The sequence below is a fragment of the Cavia porcellus genome, unplaced genomic scaffold (genome assembly GCF_034190915.1).
Source record: "Cavia porcellus strain 051 isolate PalLab524CR breed Dunkin Hartley unplaced genomic scaffold, mCavPor4.1 scaffold_23, whole genome shotgun sequence".
Classification (NCBI taxonomy): Eukaryota; Metazoa; Chordata; class Mammalia; order Rodentia; family Caviidae; genus Cavia; species Cavia porcellus.
In genome coordinates, this window is record NW_026947506.1 from 55,363,485 (window position 1) to 55,377,959 (window position 14,475).

A 14,475-nucleotide genomic window follows, 5' to 3' on the forward strand; every position below is an offset into this window, starting at 1 on the left:
ATGCTGCATTTCTCATGGCTTCCATAGTGTACAAGATTTAACAATTTTGCATTGCTTATCATTTGGGCTATGTCCCAGAATACCAGTACACGTGCATTTTTCCTCCTTTTGCACAAATTCCTTGAAAGGTCCAAAGGTCAGGGACAGAGCTTGTTATTTGGCTGTGGTATTTCCCCACCCAGCGAAATAACTCTCGAGGAAAGATGGCAAGAGGGAGAAAGCATGTGAGATTTTTTTTCTAACCTTTTAACAGCTTCTTAAGCTCAATTATAACACACATCGAGAAAAGGGCACGTAAATGCGAGCACGCTGACCCTGCAGACCCCTGACCTCGACGGCCAGAGGAACACCCAACTCTTACAAATAGCAGCATACAAGCCGCCTCGCCCTCGCTCCACCGGGGGATGGAATCTCAATGTCGCATAAGCCAACTAATCCGATTACATCTCGGTTACTTTAGTTTATTACTATATTTATTAAATTTAGACCACGAAAATGTAAGTCTTGTTCGTGAACACTTAGTAGACTGAAGTCAAACCGAGCAAGGACACGAAGCTCCGGGAGGACCCCAGATCCCAGGTCCCACAAGCTCTAAGTGCACGGCGCAGTGCGGCGCGGCGCTCCCGGTGCGCTTCGCGGCGCTCCCGGCATGCATCAAGGCTTTCCCGGCCTGCATCAGGGCTTTCCCGGCTTGCACCACGGCGCGCAGAGCGGCAGCTAGGGCGCTCGACGCGGAAGGTGGGCGCGGCGGTGGCAGAGCGTGACCTCCTTGTCCGAGATAAGGCGAGACGACATGGAAGTGTAAGCTGACCTGGGCGGGTCCCGGCTTTGGACCGAGGGGTACACCTGGGGACTGTGAGACCGCCGGGAGCGCGCGTGGGGGACCACGACCTGGCCGCTTCAGCGTGCGCGCGGGCGACACCCGGCTGGCACGGGCCTGGGGAGCGAGCCCTGGGTCGCCGCGCCCCGCCCACGTCATGTGCCTCTTCCCTCCCCCATTCATTCATGTTGTGTCCTAGGGCAGGTGGGAAGGGGAGCTCGGCCTGGTATCTCCGCGGGGAGCGAGGATTTGTGAGCGGTAAAGCTAGGGCCGACCTTCCCGAAGGTTCCCGGAGGAGGTTAGGATACTCTGGGGTAGTCTTGCTTGGGACTGTGAGGAGAGTTAACCCCGGAAGCGATGGTTTCTGGGGAGGAGAAAATGTAGAAAGCCGGGCTGAGGCCGCAGGAGGTGCACAGGGTCTTTGGGTGTCGTCTGTGAGTATAGGAGGGAGTGCAAGCTGGAATCCTACGCCTCATGGCCTTGTCCATGCTTGCTCAACGTACTACGTGCAAATGGAAGATTTTGCCCCCACTCGATTAATTCTGCAGCCCCCGACGGGGGGTGTTCACCAGTTTACGAAACATTTATGTATGCCCTCGTCTTCATCTAGGTTTTGGGATTTTCTGTGAATCGGAGGATAGTCAAGCCCCTTTTATATAAGATAGTGTAAGGGCCGGGGATACAGCTCAGTGGCACAAGAGCCTGTCTGGCAAGCGTGAGATTGTGAGTTCACACCTTAGTACCAAAAACAAAACACACACACAAGCCAAGGTGGTGGCTCATGCCTCGGGAGGCTGAGGCAGGAGGATCCTTGCGAGTTCGAGACCAGCCTAGGCTACAAAGTGAGCTCAAGGCCAGCCTGAACTGCATAGTGAGACCCTGTCTCAAGAAGACACACACACACACACACACACACACACACACACAAACAAACAAAAACAATAACATGGTGTAGTACTCGTGCACATTCTTTCGTACTTGAAAATCTCTAGATTACTTAGGATACCTAATATAGTGTAAATGCTATGAAAATAACTCGTATTATTTAGGAGATAATTCAGGAAATAATCATCTATGCTGATGCCTTTCCCCCTCATATTTTCTGGCAGCGCTGGATAGAATCCAAGATTGAAGAGCCCACAGATAGGGAGGACCAGCTATATAATTCTCTGGTCTAAGCCATCATTATTAATTTTCTGTTTCCTAGAGCATTACCTGTCAGCACACAAACTTGCTTTATCTAAATTTGTTTGATATGGCATTCGTCTCTGCCTTTTGCTGTGTCTGCTTCCCATCACAGGAAAACTTCTTGGAAGTATTGTTTATCCCCTCATTCTCTCTCTCTGTTCCTTTTTTGTTTTGGTTTGGTATTTTCGAAACAGGACCATGCTATATAGTCTGGACTTGCCCGAACTTTCCTCAGCTCTCCTGCCTCAGCCTTCCAAGTGTGCCACCACACCTAGCTTATCCCCGTATTTGCTCAACCATTCTGCTTGGCTTTCCTTCTCATTAGTCTACAAAATGGTTTGTGTGAGTATTAACCCCTTCTTTTTTTTTTTTTTTTTTTTTATGGTACTGGGTATTGAACTCATGACCTCGAGCTTGTTAGGCAAATGCTTATGCCACTGAGCTAAATCCCCAGCTGAGCCCTTTTTTTTTTGTCTTTTTGAGACAGGGTTTCTCACTATGCAGTTCAGGCTGGCCTTGAGCTCACTTTGTAGCCCAGGCTGGTCTCAAACTTGCAACGATCCTCCTACCTCAGCCTCCCAAGTGCTGGGATTACAGGCCTGAGCCACCATGCCTGCTCAGCTGAACCCTTCATTTTTTAAAAAAATTAATTTTGTTGGTATGTTTTAGATATACATAATGATACCATTCATCATAGGGAATTTGTACTTGTACCTGATATATCTTGATGTTCTTTTCCCATTCCCTATCCTTCCTTTAACCCCTCTTACCCTCCTTATTTACAAAGCTTCATTTCCATTTTTTCTCCTTTTCTTTTTCCTACCTTTCCTCCTCCCCCCTCTCTAGTTCCCCTTCTCATTTGAATATTTTTCTTCCCATTTCACAATATCATTTTTAACTCCTCCATCTTATCAAATCCAAAGTTTGATTTTTCTGGCCTCAGCTTTCCTGATTTCTCAGTGACAGTTGTTACAGAAATTGTAGAATGTTTATTAGCATTATGACACACTCCTTGATTTCCATGTTTGTCAAAGATGACATCTCAGTGTCCTTGTCTCCCTTTTTGCTTGCTGTTTAAATGTAGGCGTCTTGGAGCTCAGTCTTGGGTCTCTCTCCCTACTTTTTTTGGCCATTTTACTCGTATACCTGTGGTTCCTCATGGTATATTTCTGTCTCTTCTGTTGTCATCTATCAGGCTGCTTAAACCAAAAATCAGCCCTCTTCTGTATTTAACCATCAGCCAGTGTCACCCAGCATTAGGATATATTTTGTACGCATATTTTCCACCATCTCCCCTGATGACTTTGGAGTCCATCGTCTCTGCTCCAGAGTAAGCTATTTTAAGTCTTTTGGCTGCTACTTCTGTCTCCCTTCCATTTTCTTTTCTGTACAGCAACAAGAGTGATCCTGAGCATTGATGGGATCAGGCCAGTCCTTGTGTAAAACTCACTGGTTTTTCAGCCTTTCCACCTCCCTCCCTCCAAAGCACATGTTTCCTACTGATCGGGCCTTCTCTGTCCATGCCCTTTCCTACCTCAGGACCCTTGCACCGTGGTTCCCGGTGCCTCCTACTTTGCCTCCTCCCCTGCTGCCTTCTCAGACAGATTGTCCCTTTTCTTTCTTTCTTTTTTTTTGGCTTTTTCGTTTTTATCGTACCAGGGATCGAACTCACGACTGCCTGCTTGCAAGGCAGGCACTTATGCTGCTGAGTTAAATCCTCAGCCCCTAGATTGTCCCTTTTCAATAAGTCCTCTTTTATGGCATCTTGGTTTACCTTCCCCTTGGATAATTAGAAGTGTTCTTGTTTAGTGCCACAAAGGTGGCAGCCACACCTGCTTATCTTGTGCTTAGTACTGCATTTGCTGCACAGAAGGCATGCAGCAAATACTCGTTCACTATCGTACTGTCCAGGGTTCACTTAGTAAATATGTATAGATTTAGATATGGATATAGATATAGATACATTTCTTTTTTTTCTGGTACCAGGGATCGAATTCAGACTACGCGCTTGCAAGGCAAGCCCCTCGCTTAGTAAATATAAACTGTTACTCCATTTGCTGGGCGTATATAGACTTTCCTGGTTCTCTTAAGTGAAGTAGATTAAATCAGTATATAACGACTCGTCCACTTCTCAAAAGAAGCCTTTGTTTTATTGAAACCAACAGCTTTGGGGCTGGCACTTGATGAGAGAATGGGGTCCCCTGAAGTAGGGCATGGGGTGGACATGGAAGGGGCTCGGATGGAAGGGGCTGGAGCCTGACTTCTCACCCTGCCTGGCCTCCATCGTGGCTGTGACCTCGGGGCCTTCAGCAGAGCCAAGCCACTCTGCCTAGACTCCAGGACCTGAAGTGAGAAGGCGCAGGGGAAGTTCAGAGTGCTTACTGCGTCCTTCCCTTCGGGTCTGGAGAGTAAACCTGCTAAGTAGCACATGTGAACACATACTAGGCGCTCCTGAAACAAGAGAAATAGTTACCCTTTTATTTGATTGAATGATAAGAATTTAAAGTAAAGACATTGCTGGGCATGGTGTCACACTCCTGTAATCCTAGTACTAGGGAGGTTGAGGCAGGAGGATCTTTGCAAGTTTTGAGATCAGCCTGGGCTACAAAGAGCCCAAGGCCAGCCTAAACCTCATAGCGAGACCCAGTCTCAAAAAGACAAGAAAAATAAATAAATAAATAAATAAATAATAAATAGCCGGGGATTTAGCTCAGTGGCATAAGGGCTTGCCTGGCTAGTGCGAGGTTGTGAGTTTGATCCCTGCTACAAAAATAAATGAATAAATAAATAAAGACATCTTGTTTAGGCTGGGGGCATAACTCAGTGCACAGTGCTTGCCTGACCGGTGAGGGTCTGGATTCTAGCCCTATCACAGCAAAAACAGCTGCGCTGGGAAACATATCTTCCTCCAATGAGAGGGTGTAACATATCCGTAATAGAATCAAGTACCTCTGTGTACAAGGTACCAGCTATTTGGCTCACTTTGTCTAGTGCCTTGAGGTCACCTGTGCCCTCAAGAGGGATCATATGATGCCTCTTGAACTGGGGAGTGGACACTGTTTATACTCTGGTATCTGCTGTTGTTTTTTTTTTTTTTTGAGGTCCTGTCAGGGTCGCGCCCCCCCCCCCCCCCAGGGCTTTTGACCTGAGTTAATCCTGAGATCTTTTTCTGGGGAGAGGGGATTATTTTGAGACATTGCCTCTTCTGGGCTCAAATTTGTGATCCTTCTACCTCACCCTCCCAGACGACTGGGATTATAGGTACGCACCACCTTGCCTTGCCTGGTTTAGGTCAAGATTGCTCAGGTTTTCCATCCAGAAATACTACAGTTTATAAAGTTAGGAAACAGATCTGTGACAATTCAGTAGCAGGTCTGCGGAAGCATACTTGTTTGGTAGCTCCAAAGAGAGTACTGCAAATTAAATTGTTCTTTGACTTTAAAACCTGCATAGATTTCTGTACCAAAGTTTAGTTTTCAGAAAAGCATGAATTGAACAGGCTGAACGTAAGGGAAATTGAGCAATTCTGTTCGTCATTGTGTTCATAAGTTAATTGCTTAGCAATTACCGGGCACTGTTGGCCTGGCTTTTTGTGTGTATGTGTGTGTGCTTTTGGGAAAAGGGATCTTTGGGATCTGCCAATAGATCATTTTGTACTGTTTATTCAGAATTTGGTTTTGCAAAGTAGTTGTTTACATCTATTAAATTGACTCAGCAAGTTAAGCAGATTTTACAGGTTAAACTTTAAAAAGGTCACATTCAATATGCTAGTTATTTCACAAGGATACAAGTATTTGGCTACTTCCAGCATAGATTTGAACAGTTTTTAAAATTCACTTGGAATATTTTTCTTTTTGAGGATCTCATTATGTAGTTGAGGCTGGCCTTGAACTCATGTAGGCCAGACTGGCTTCAAACCCACCGTGATCTTCCTGCCCCAGTCTCCTGAATGCTGGGATTAGAGGCATGCACCACCACACCCAGCCCAATAGAGTATTTTCTTTAGACATTATATATCAAATCAGTATTAGTCTGTTCTCTATCACTGAGCCGTATCACCAGCCTATTTATTTATTTTTCAAATCCGTTTTATTGCAAATAAAAAAAAAAAAAAAGAAAACTACAACAGAATTTCAAGACACATCAATCAGGGGGCAACAGTGGTATATGCCTTATTCATTGTCATCCTCAAATCATTCACCCAGAGCACCAGACATCTGCATTGAATTGTCTGAGTGGTACCCGAGCAGATCTTTCTCTTCAGTGAACTCAGAGAAATCGGTAGTATAATTATCTTAACTAGTTTTTATATACATATATACATATGTTGTTTTTAGCTTTTCACACTAGTGAGACAATATGATGTTTACACATGTGTCTGATTTATTTCACTTCTGAGTATGCCCTCAAGTTGTATCCTTTTACCTATAAAAGTCTCTAGTTTATCCTTCTTTATGGCCAAGTAGTACTTCATTGTATAAAAATACCGCATCTTTTTTAGCCATTCCTCAGTGGATGGGCATTTAGGTTGTTTCCAAGGTCTAGCTATTACAAATTGTGCTGCTATAAATATAGGTGCATATACATTGCTGTGGTATGATGTTTTTAATTCTTTTAGGAAGATACCCAGAAGGGAAATAGCTGGGTTGAATGGGACCTGTAGTCCTAGGTTTTTGAGGAGTCACCACACTGATCTCCATAGTGGTGGCACCAGTCTGTACTCCCATCAACAATGAAGGAACTTTTTCCCCATGGCCCCTCCAGCATTTATTATTGCTTGATTTCTTGATACTAGCCATTATTTCAGGGGTGAGGTGAAATCTCAGTGTTGTTTTAATTTGCATCTCTTGAATCACCAGTGATAGTGAACATTTTTTCATATATTTATTTGCTGTTTGTATTTCCTCATCTGAGAAGTGTGTATTCATCTCAGATGCCCATTTTTGGGTTGGGTCTTTAAATCTGGAAGGCCTAATTTTTTGAGTTCTTTGTATGTTCTCAGTAGTAATCCTTTGTCTAAGAAACAACTGGCAAACATCTTCTCCCCTATAGTGGATTATCTCTTCACTCTGTTGGTGGTTTCTCTTACTGTGCAAAAGCTTTTCAATAAGATAAGATCCCAATTATTGATTCTTTGTTATAGTTCTTGTGCAGTTGGAGTTTCACAAAATCTTCACCAGTGTCTTCAAGAGTTCTACCTACTGTATCTTCTAGCAGATTTAATGTTTCTGTTTTATTTTATTTATTTATTTATTTTTGTCTTTTTCCTTTTCACCAGTACCGGGGATTGAACTCACGACTGCCTGCTTGCAAGGCAGGCACTTATGCCGCTGAGCTAAACCTCCAGCCCCAATGTTTCTGTTTTAATATTAAGATCCTTAAACCGGGCGGGGGATTTAGCTCAGCAGCATAAGCGCCAGCCTGGCAAGCATGAGGCCATGAGTTCAATTCCCAGTACCAAAAAAAAAAAAAAAAAAAAAAGATCCTTAAACCATTCTCATTCTTTTTTTTTTTTTTTTTTTTTTTTTTTTGTCTTTTTCGTTTTTATCGGTACCGGGGATCGAACTCACGACTGCCTGCTTGCAAGGCAGGCGCTTATGCCGCTGAGCTAAATCCCCAGCCCCAACCATATGGAATTCTTAAGCTTTACATTTCTATTTTTTTCAACTTTCATCTTGAAAAATTTCAAGCCTGTTTCAGAATAGCTGCAAAAATAACACCACAAGTAGCTGCACACCCTTGCCCAGACTCATCACCTGTTAACATTTCAGTGTGGGTATCTGTCTCATTTCTTTCCCACATGGCACGAGCATTTTCTCCATGTCTGCGAAACACATACACACTTACTTTACTGAACAATTTCAGCATTGCAGACATGGTTTTAACTCTCAGTGAGCTGCTATGATGGGACACACCTATAATCAGAGCATTCAGGAGGCTGAGGCAGGAGGGCTGCTGTGAGTTTGAGCCCAGGTTAAGCTACATGGTGAGTTTAAGGCCAGCCTAAACTACACAGTGAGACCTCGTCTTAAATAAAACAAAAACCAAAAAAAAAAAACTCCTGAAGAGGGGCCTTGTCCTGTGTATCCACAATGCCATTGTCACACCTAAAAATTTAGTGCTGATAGAATTACTGTTGTTAACATGGAGTGCATCGTCAGATATCTTCCACTGTCTGCCTAGTGTCATTTTAGCTGGGTTCCCCGCCCCCCAAATTTGGGATTCAGTGAAGACTCCCCTTTACTCTGTGGCAGTGTTTTAGTGCCCCCTTCACTCCCAACATTGGCATTGTGAGAGATGGCATTGATGCTGGAATCTAGGCCATTTGCCTAAAGCCCTCACTTTGGAATGATCTGATTATATCCTCCTCACTAGATTCAAATGAAACGTTTTTGTGGGCAGGGTTGTTCTGAGGGATCTGTCTTCGTGTGTCATATCATCATTGTGCTGTTAAATTGGTAACTTATAAAGTTAATTCTGCTTGATCTCATCATACCCTGTTCTCCAAACTGTCACTCAGCAGTGCTTTTAGTCACTTCTTGAGGATAAAAATTGCCTTTAAAAGAATTTCTCAATATGTAACAGCTCTCTGAGGCCATCATAATAGGTACTGTAGTCATTTACCATTTTTTCCTTGGTACCTGGGATCGAATCCAGGGCCTGGGGGTGCTAAACCCATGTTCTACACTGAGATACACCCCTAGCCCTAATTGACCTTTTATTGAATAAAGGAGGGCCTTGCATATATTAGCATTTACTTTGTATTTTGTTGATAAGAAAAGCTGTTTCTAGAAAAGAAAATCAATGAATAAATCAGATTTTGCCAACCAGAATGTACAAGGTATAGTATTCGTTTAAACATTTATTGTTTTCCTGTTCCCCAAACACAGAGTCATTAAAAAAAATCGGGGGGGGGGGCTGGGGATTTAGCTCAGCGGCATAAGTACCTGCCTTGCAAGCAGGTGGTCATGAGTTCGATCCCTGGTACCGATAAAAAGGAAAAAGACCAAAAAAAAAAAAAAAAAAAAAATCTATCAGGGGCCGGGGATACAGCTTAGTGGTAGAGCACTTGCCTAGCTTGTGTGAGGCCCTGCTTGGGTCCAACCTGCCAGTACCACGGTATACTACAATAGAGGAAGAGTTCCCTCCTCCTGTGTTCTGGGGAAAGATGGTGTTCTTTGGATCCTCACATTAACAGTGTTGACTTGAATGGAGAGGGGTGTTCTCAGGGCACAGTGCATGCTGTGTGTCAGAGTGAGAGGTGATTTGGAAGTAAATACGACACAGTGGCAACTGAGATGGAACTGTCAGCCCTGGAAGAACAAACATTAATGTTCTCCCCATGAACTGTTGCAGGAAGGGCTGCCCAGTGCCCTGACCCTGCAGGTGTGGTGCTTCTTTGAGCACACAAGGCGGGAGGGCTTGTAATTTAATTCTAAGCAGACAAGAGGAAGCTCTGGAACTGATTTCCTGATTAAGGAGGAATAGGATTTAATTTGTCATTTTCAATTATAAGCAAAGCTTGTCACATAGCACTAATTATACAACGTCCTTCCTGGGTTGGTTTTTTTTTAAGTATATTGCCCTCTGTCCACTGTGAAATCATAACTACTTGCTGAAGTACTAGTAGCATTTGGATAAGCTTTCTGTGCTGCCTTGATTAAGTACTGGCATCACTGTAGTGGTGAGCTAAGGTCTAGGTCTGTCTCTGTAGATCACTTGCTGTTGCTTTTTTGTTTTTTTTTTGTTTTTTTTTTTTAATGAGGGTTTCGCTATTTAGTTCAGGCTGGCCTTGAACTCACTAAGTGACCTTGGCTGGCCTCCAACTGTAGGTGATCCTCCTGCCTCAGCTTCAAGTGCTGATATTACACCACCACACCTGCATCCTTCTACACTTTTTTTTGGTACTGGGGATCGACCTCATGCTTGCAAGGCAGGCGCTTATGCTGCTGAGCTGAATCCTTGGCCCCTCTTCTATACTTTTTTTTCCCTCCCCCCTTTCTCTTCTATACTTTTTTATTGGTACATTTTTAGATACACATAATGATAACACTTGTTGTATCGAATTTGTACCTGTATGTGATACACCGTCTTTCTTCCCCATTTCCCTCCTCTTATTTATAAGAGCTTTGCCTCTTTCTTTCTGTTCTCTTTTTTTCTTGTTACTTCCTTCCTGTAGTCTTTCCCCACTCTTGTTTCCATTCTCATTTGAACATTTTCCTCCCATTCCCCCATATTTCTTATGCATTTTGGTCTGTGTTTACACTTGTAGTTTCTGTTGTACAGTATTTAAATATGTGTGTCCGTTATTCCTTGTAAGAGTATGGTCTCAGGAGTGCGTTCATTTAGCTAGAAATGTCTCATGTGTCCTTTTATGGCAGAGCAGTGCACCATTGTATAAAAACAACCCCATGTCATCTTTATCGATTCATCAGCTGATGGGCATTTGGGCTGTTTCCAAGATTCTGCTATTAAAAACTGTCCTATAAACGTGGGTGTGCATATATCACTGTGCTATGATCCTTTTAATTCTTTTTTGAAGATATCATGAAGGGGAATAGCTGGGTCAAATGGACCTATAGTTTTAGGTTTTGAGGAATCTCCACACTGATTTCTGTAGTGGTTGCACCAGTCTGCACCCCCCATCAACAGTGGAGAAGGGTTCGTGTTTCCCGCAGCCCTGCTCGCCTGTTGTTAGTTGATGTCTTTTTTTGTCGTTTTCCTTTTTATTGGTACCGGGGATCGAACTCACGACTGCCTGCTTACAAGGCAGGTGCTTATGTGGCTGAGCTTTTAAATCCCCAGCCCATTAGTTGATATCTTGATAATAGCCATCTTTCTTCTCTCAGTGAGATGGAATATCAGTTTTTTGTTTTGTTTTTGGCATATCTTGAATCACCAGTGATGTTGAACATCTTTCCATATATTTATTTGCCCTTTGCACCTCTTAAAAAGTGTTTGTTTAAGATGCCCAGTTTTGGATTAGGTTTCTAAATTTGGAAAGTCTTGATTTTTTTGAGTTCTTTTATATATTCTAGATATTAGTCCTTTGTCTGAGGAACAGTTAGCAAACATTTTTTCCAATACAGTGAGTTGTCTCTTCAGTCTGTTGGTGGTTCCTTTTGCTGTGCAGAAGCGTTTCAATGAGATCCCAGTTGTTGCTTTGTGATAGTTTCTGTGGGATTGGGGTTTTGTTCATAAAGTCTTTGCCTACTCCAATGTCTTCAAGAGTTCTACTTATTCTATCTTCCAGTAGATTTAATGTTTCTGTTTTAATATTAAGATCTTTGATCCATTTCCACTAGTTTAGTGCATGGTGTCCAGTTTTAATCTTCAGCATGTAGAAAGCCAGCTTTTCCAGCACCATTTATTAAAGAGATTGTCATTCTTCCAGAGAGTGTGTTTGGCACCTTTCTCAAAGATAAGGTGACTGAGTATGTTTGGAATTGTTTCATCATTTATAGATATCTTTCATTGATCCTCAGGTCTGACTTTTGTCAGTACCATGCTGTTTTAATCACGGTAGCTTTGTTGTATAATTTCACGTCAGAGATTGTGATACCCCCTGCCTTGCCTTTGTTCCCCAGAATTGCCTTTGCTTTTCTAGGTCCCTTCTGGTTCTAGATGAATTTTAGGATTGTTTTCTCTAATTCTGCAAAATATGCTGTTGGAATTTTGACTGGGATTGCATTAAATCTGTATTACAGTTTTGGAAGTATAGCCATTTTCACCATATTGGTTCTTTGTACTCGAGCAAGGAATATCTTTTGATTTTTCTGAAGTCCTCTTCAATCTCCTTTTTTAGAGTTATATAGTGTTCATTATAGAAGTTTTTTACTTTGGTAGATTAATTCTTAGACATTTTGGGGCTGGGGATTTAGCTCAGTGGCATAAGTGCCTGCCTGGCAAACAGCAGTCGTGAGTTCAATCCCTGGTACCAAAAAAAAAAAAAAATCCTAGACATTTTATTTTTTTGGATGCTACTGTGAAAGGTGTTATTTCCCTGATTTCTCTCCCAGTGAGTTTGTTGTTTGCGTAGTGGAATGCTATTGATTTTTGAGTGTTAACTTTGTATCTAGCTACGTTACTGAATTTGGTTATTAAATCTACTGTTTTTTGGTGGAATTTTTGGAATTTTCTATATGCAGTATCATATCATCTATAAATAATGATAATTTAACTTCTTTGCTTATCCTCCTTTCTTTTATTTCTCTTTCTTGTCTAATTGGTCTGGCCAGTGTTTCTAGAACAATATAGGAGTGGTGATAGTGTATGTCATTGTCTTATTCCTGATTTCACAGTAAAAGCTTTCAGTTTTTGTCTCGTATGATGTTGGCTGTCGGTTTGTCATAGATGTCTTTAATCACACTGAGATAAAGACCATTCTAATTTTCTGTAGGGTTTTTATCATGAATGGAATCAAATGATTTTTCTGCATCCATTGAGATGATCATAGGTTTTTTGTCCTTGGCTTTGTTAACATGGTGTATTACATTTATTGATTTGTGTATTTTGAACCATCTTTGCATTGCTGGGATGAATCCTACTTGGTCATGGTATATCATATTCTTGATGATTTGCTGCATTCTCTTTGCCAGTATCTGATTGAGGATTTTTGCGTCTGTTTAGGAGGGAGATTGGGCTATAGTTCTCTTTTCTTGGCTCAGTCCTTTTTCTGGTTTTGGTATCAGGGTAATACTTGCTTCCAGGAATGAATCTGGGCATATTGCTTCCCTTTCAGTTTTATTAAATAAACTGAGAAGTTGCAGCATTAGGTCTTCTCTAAATTTCTTGTAGAATTCAGCAGTGAATCTGTGAGGACCTTGGCTTTTCTTGTTGGGAATTACATCTTCAATTTCACTGATTCATAGTGGTTTATTTAGAACTTTTTTATCTTCTTGATTCAGCTTTGGTAATTCATACATGCCTAGGTAATCTGTCCATTTCTTCTATTTTCCATCATATTAGAATACAAGTTCTTGAAGCAGGATTGATCTTCTGGATTTCTGTTAGAGTCTGTTGTGATTTCACCCTTTTCACTCCTTATTGCATGGAGAGTGCTATTTAATTTCAAGATGTTTATTAAGTACTTGTGATTTTTTTTGCCATCATTTCTAAATTCATTGCACTATAATCTGATGATATACATGGGGTAATTTTAGTTCTTTTGCATTTACTTAAGCATGTCCTAAGAGCTAGTATGTGGTCTGTTTTGGAGAAATGCCATGCAGCTCAGAAGAATGTGTATTTTGATGTGGGGTAGAACATTGTAGATGTCTACTAAGTCTGTTTGTTCAAAAGTTTAGTTCAATTCTGATAACTTCTTGATTTTTTTTTTTTTTTGGTCTAATTGATTTGTCTGTTTGTGGCAGTGGGGTATTGAGGTCCTGCATTCCAGTTGTATTAGTACTTACTTGATTTTTCAAGTCCATTAATATTTGTTTTATATAGTTGAGTGTGCTGGTATTTGGTGCATATATATTTATGACTGTTATCACTTGCTCTTGGATTGTTCCCTTCACAAGCATATAGTGACCTTCTTTGTCTCTCCTAATCAGTCCTGACCTGAAGTCCACTGTTTTTTTTTTAAATGGAATAGCTACCTCTGCTTTCTGGTTTCCTATTATGTGGAATATTTTTTTCCATCCTTTGACTTTCAGTCTATGAATTTCTTTTTGAATTAAGTATGTTTCTTGAATACAGAATATTGTTTAATCTTATTTGATCTATTCTGCCAGTCTGTTTCTTTTGATTGTTAACCGGAGACCATTAAAATTGATGATTGTAACTGATATTTATTGTCTTGTCATGTTATTTTCCTGTTGTTAGTCCATTTTTTTTTTCTCCTCTGTTCAATTGCTTGTTTTGCTTGGTGGAGTTACTCTGTTGTGGTCATGGAGTTGTAAGCCCTTATTTTCTCTTTCAAGAATGTTCTTCATTTTGGAGTGCTAGTTTGGTATTCATGAATTTCTTCAGATATTTTTCATAGTAGTATCTTTTTTTCGGTCCCGGGGATTGAACTCACAACCTCATGCTTACCAGGCAGGCACTTATGCTGCTGAGCTAAATCCCCAGCCTAAGGTATCTTTTTCCATCAGTTTTTTTTTGTTTTGTTTTTGAGACAGGGTTTCACTGTGCAGTTAAGGCTGGCCTTGAGCTCCCTTATAGCCCAGGCTGCTTTTGAACTTGCAGTGGTCCTCTTACCTTAGCCTCCCGAGTGCTAGGATTACAGGTGTGTGCCACCATACCCAGCTCTCCTCTGGAGTTACAGTCTTTATTATCTCTTTCTGGAATGTTCTTCAGAACATTTTGCAGCGCTGATTTGGTGGTCGTGAATTTCTCCAGGTGTTCTTTGTCGTGGGGGTTTCTTACTTCTCCATCAATTGTGAAAGATAGTTTAGTGGGATACATTAACTTGAGTTGAAAGAACAACTGACCTAGATCAATTATGTCACCTTGGCTAAAAT

General features: G+C 41.6%; 1 protein-coding gene across 3 annotated transcripts in view; it reads left to right on the forward strand.

Moving 5' to 3' along the window:
* The first annotated feature begins 659 nt into the window (after nt 1-659).
* The window catches only part of Crcp (CGRP receptor component), a 50,541-nt gene continuing 36,725 nt past the window's right edge, over nt 660-14,475 (forward strand). For 2 of the 3 annotated variants that reach the window (XM_063233509.1, XM_063233508.1), the window contains exons 1-2: nt 660-801; nt 2,203-2,350. Coding sequence is in view for 1 of the 3 variants with exons in the window: in NM_001172933.1 (NP_001166404.1) it covers nt 794-801 (8 nt within the window). In the remaining 2 variants the exon portion in view is untranslated. 3 annotated transcript variants of the gene reach the window in all.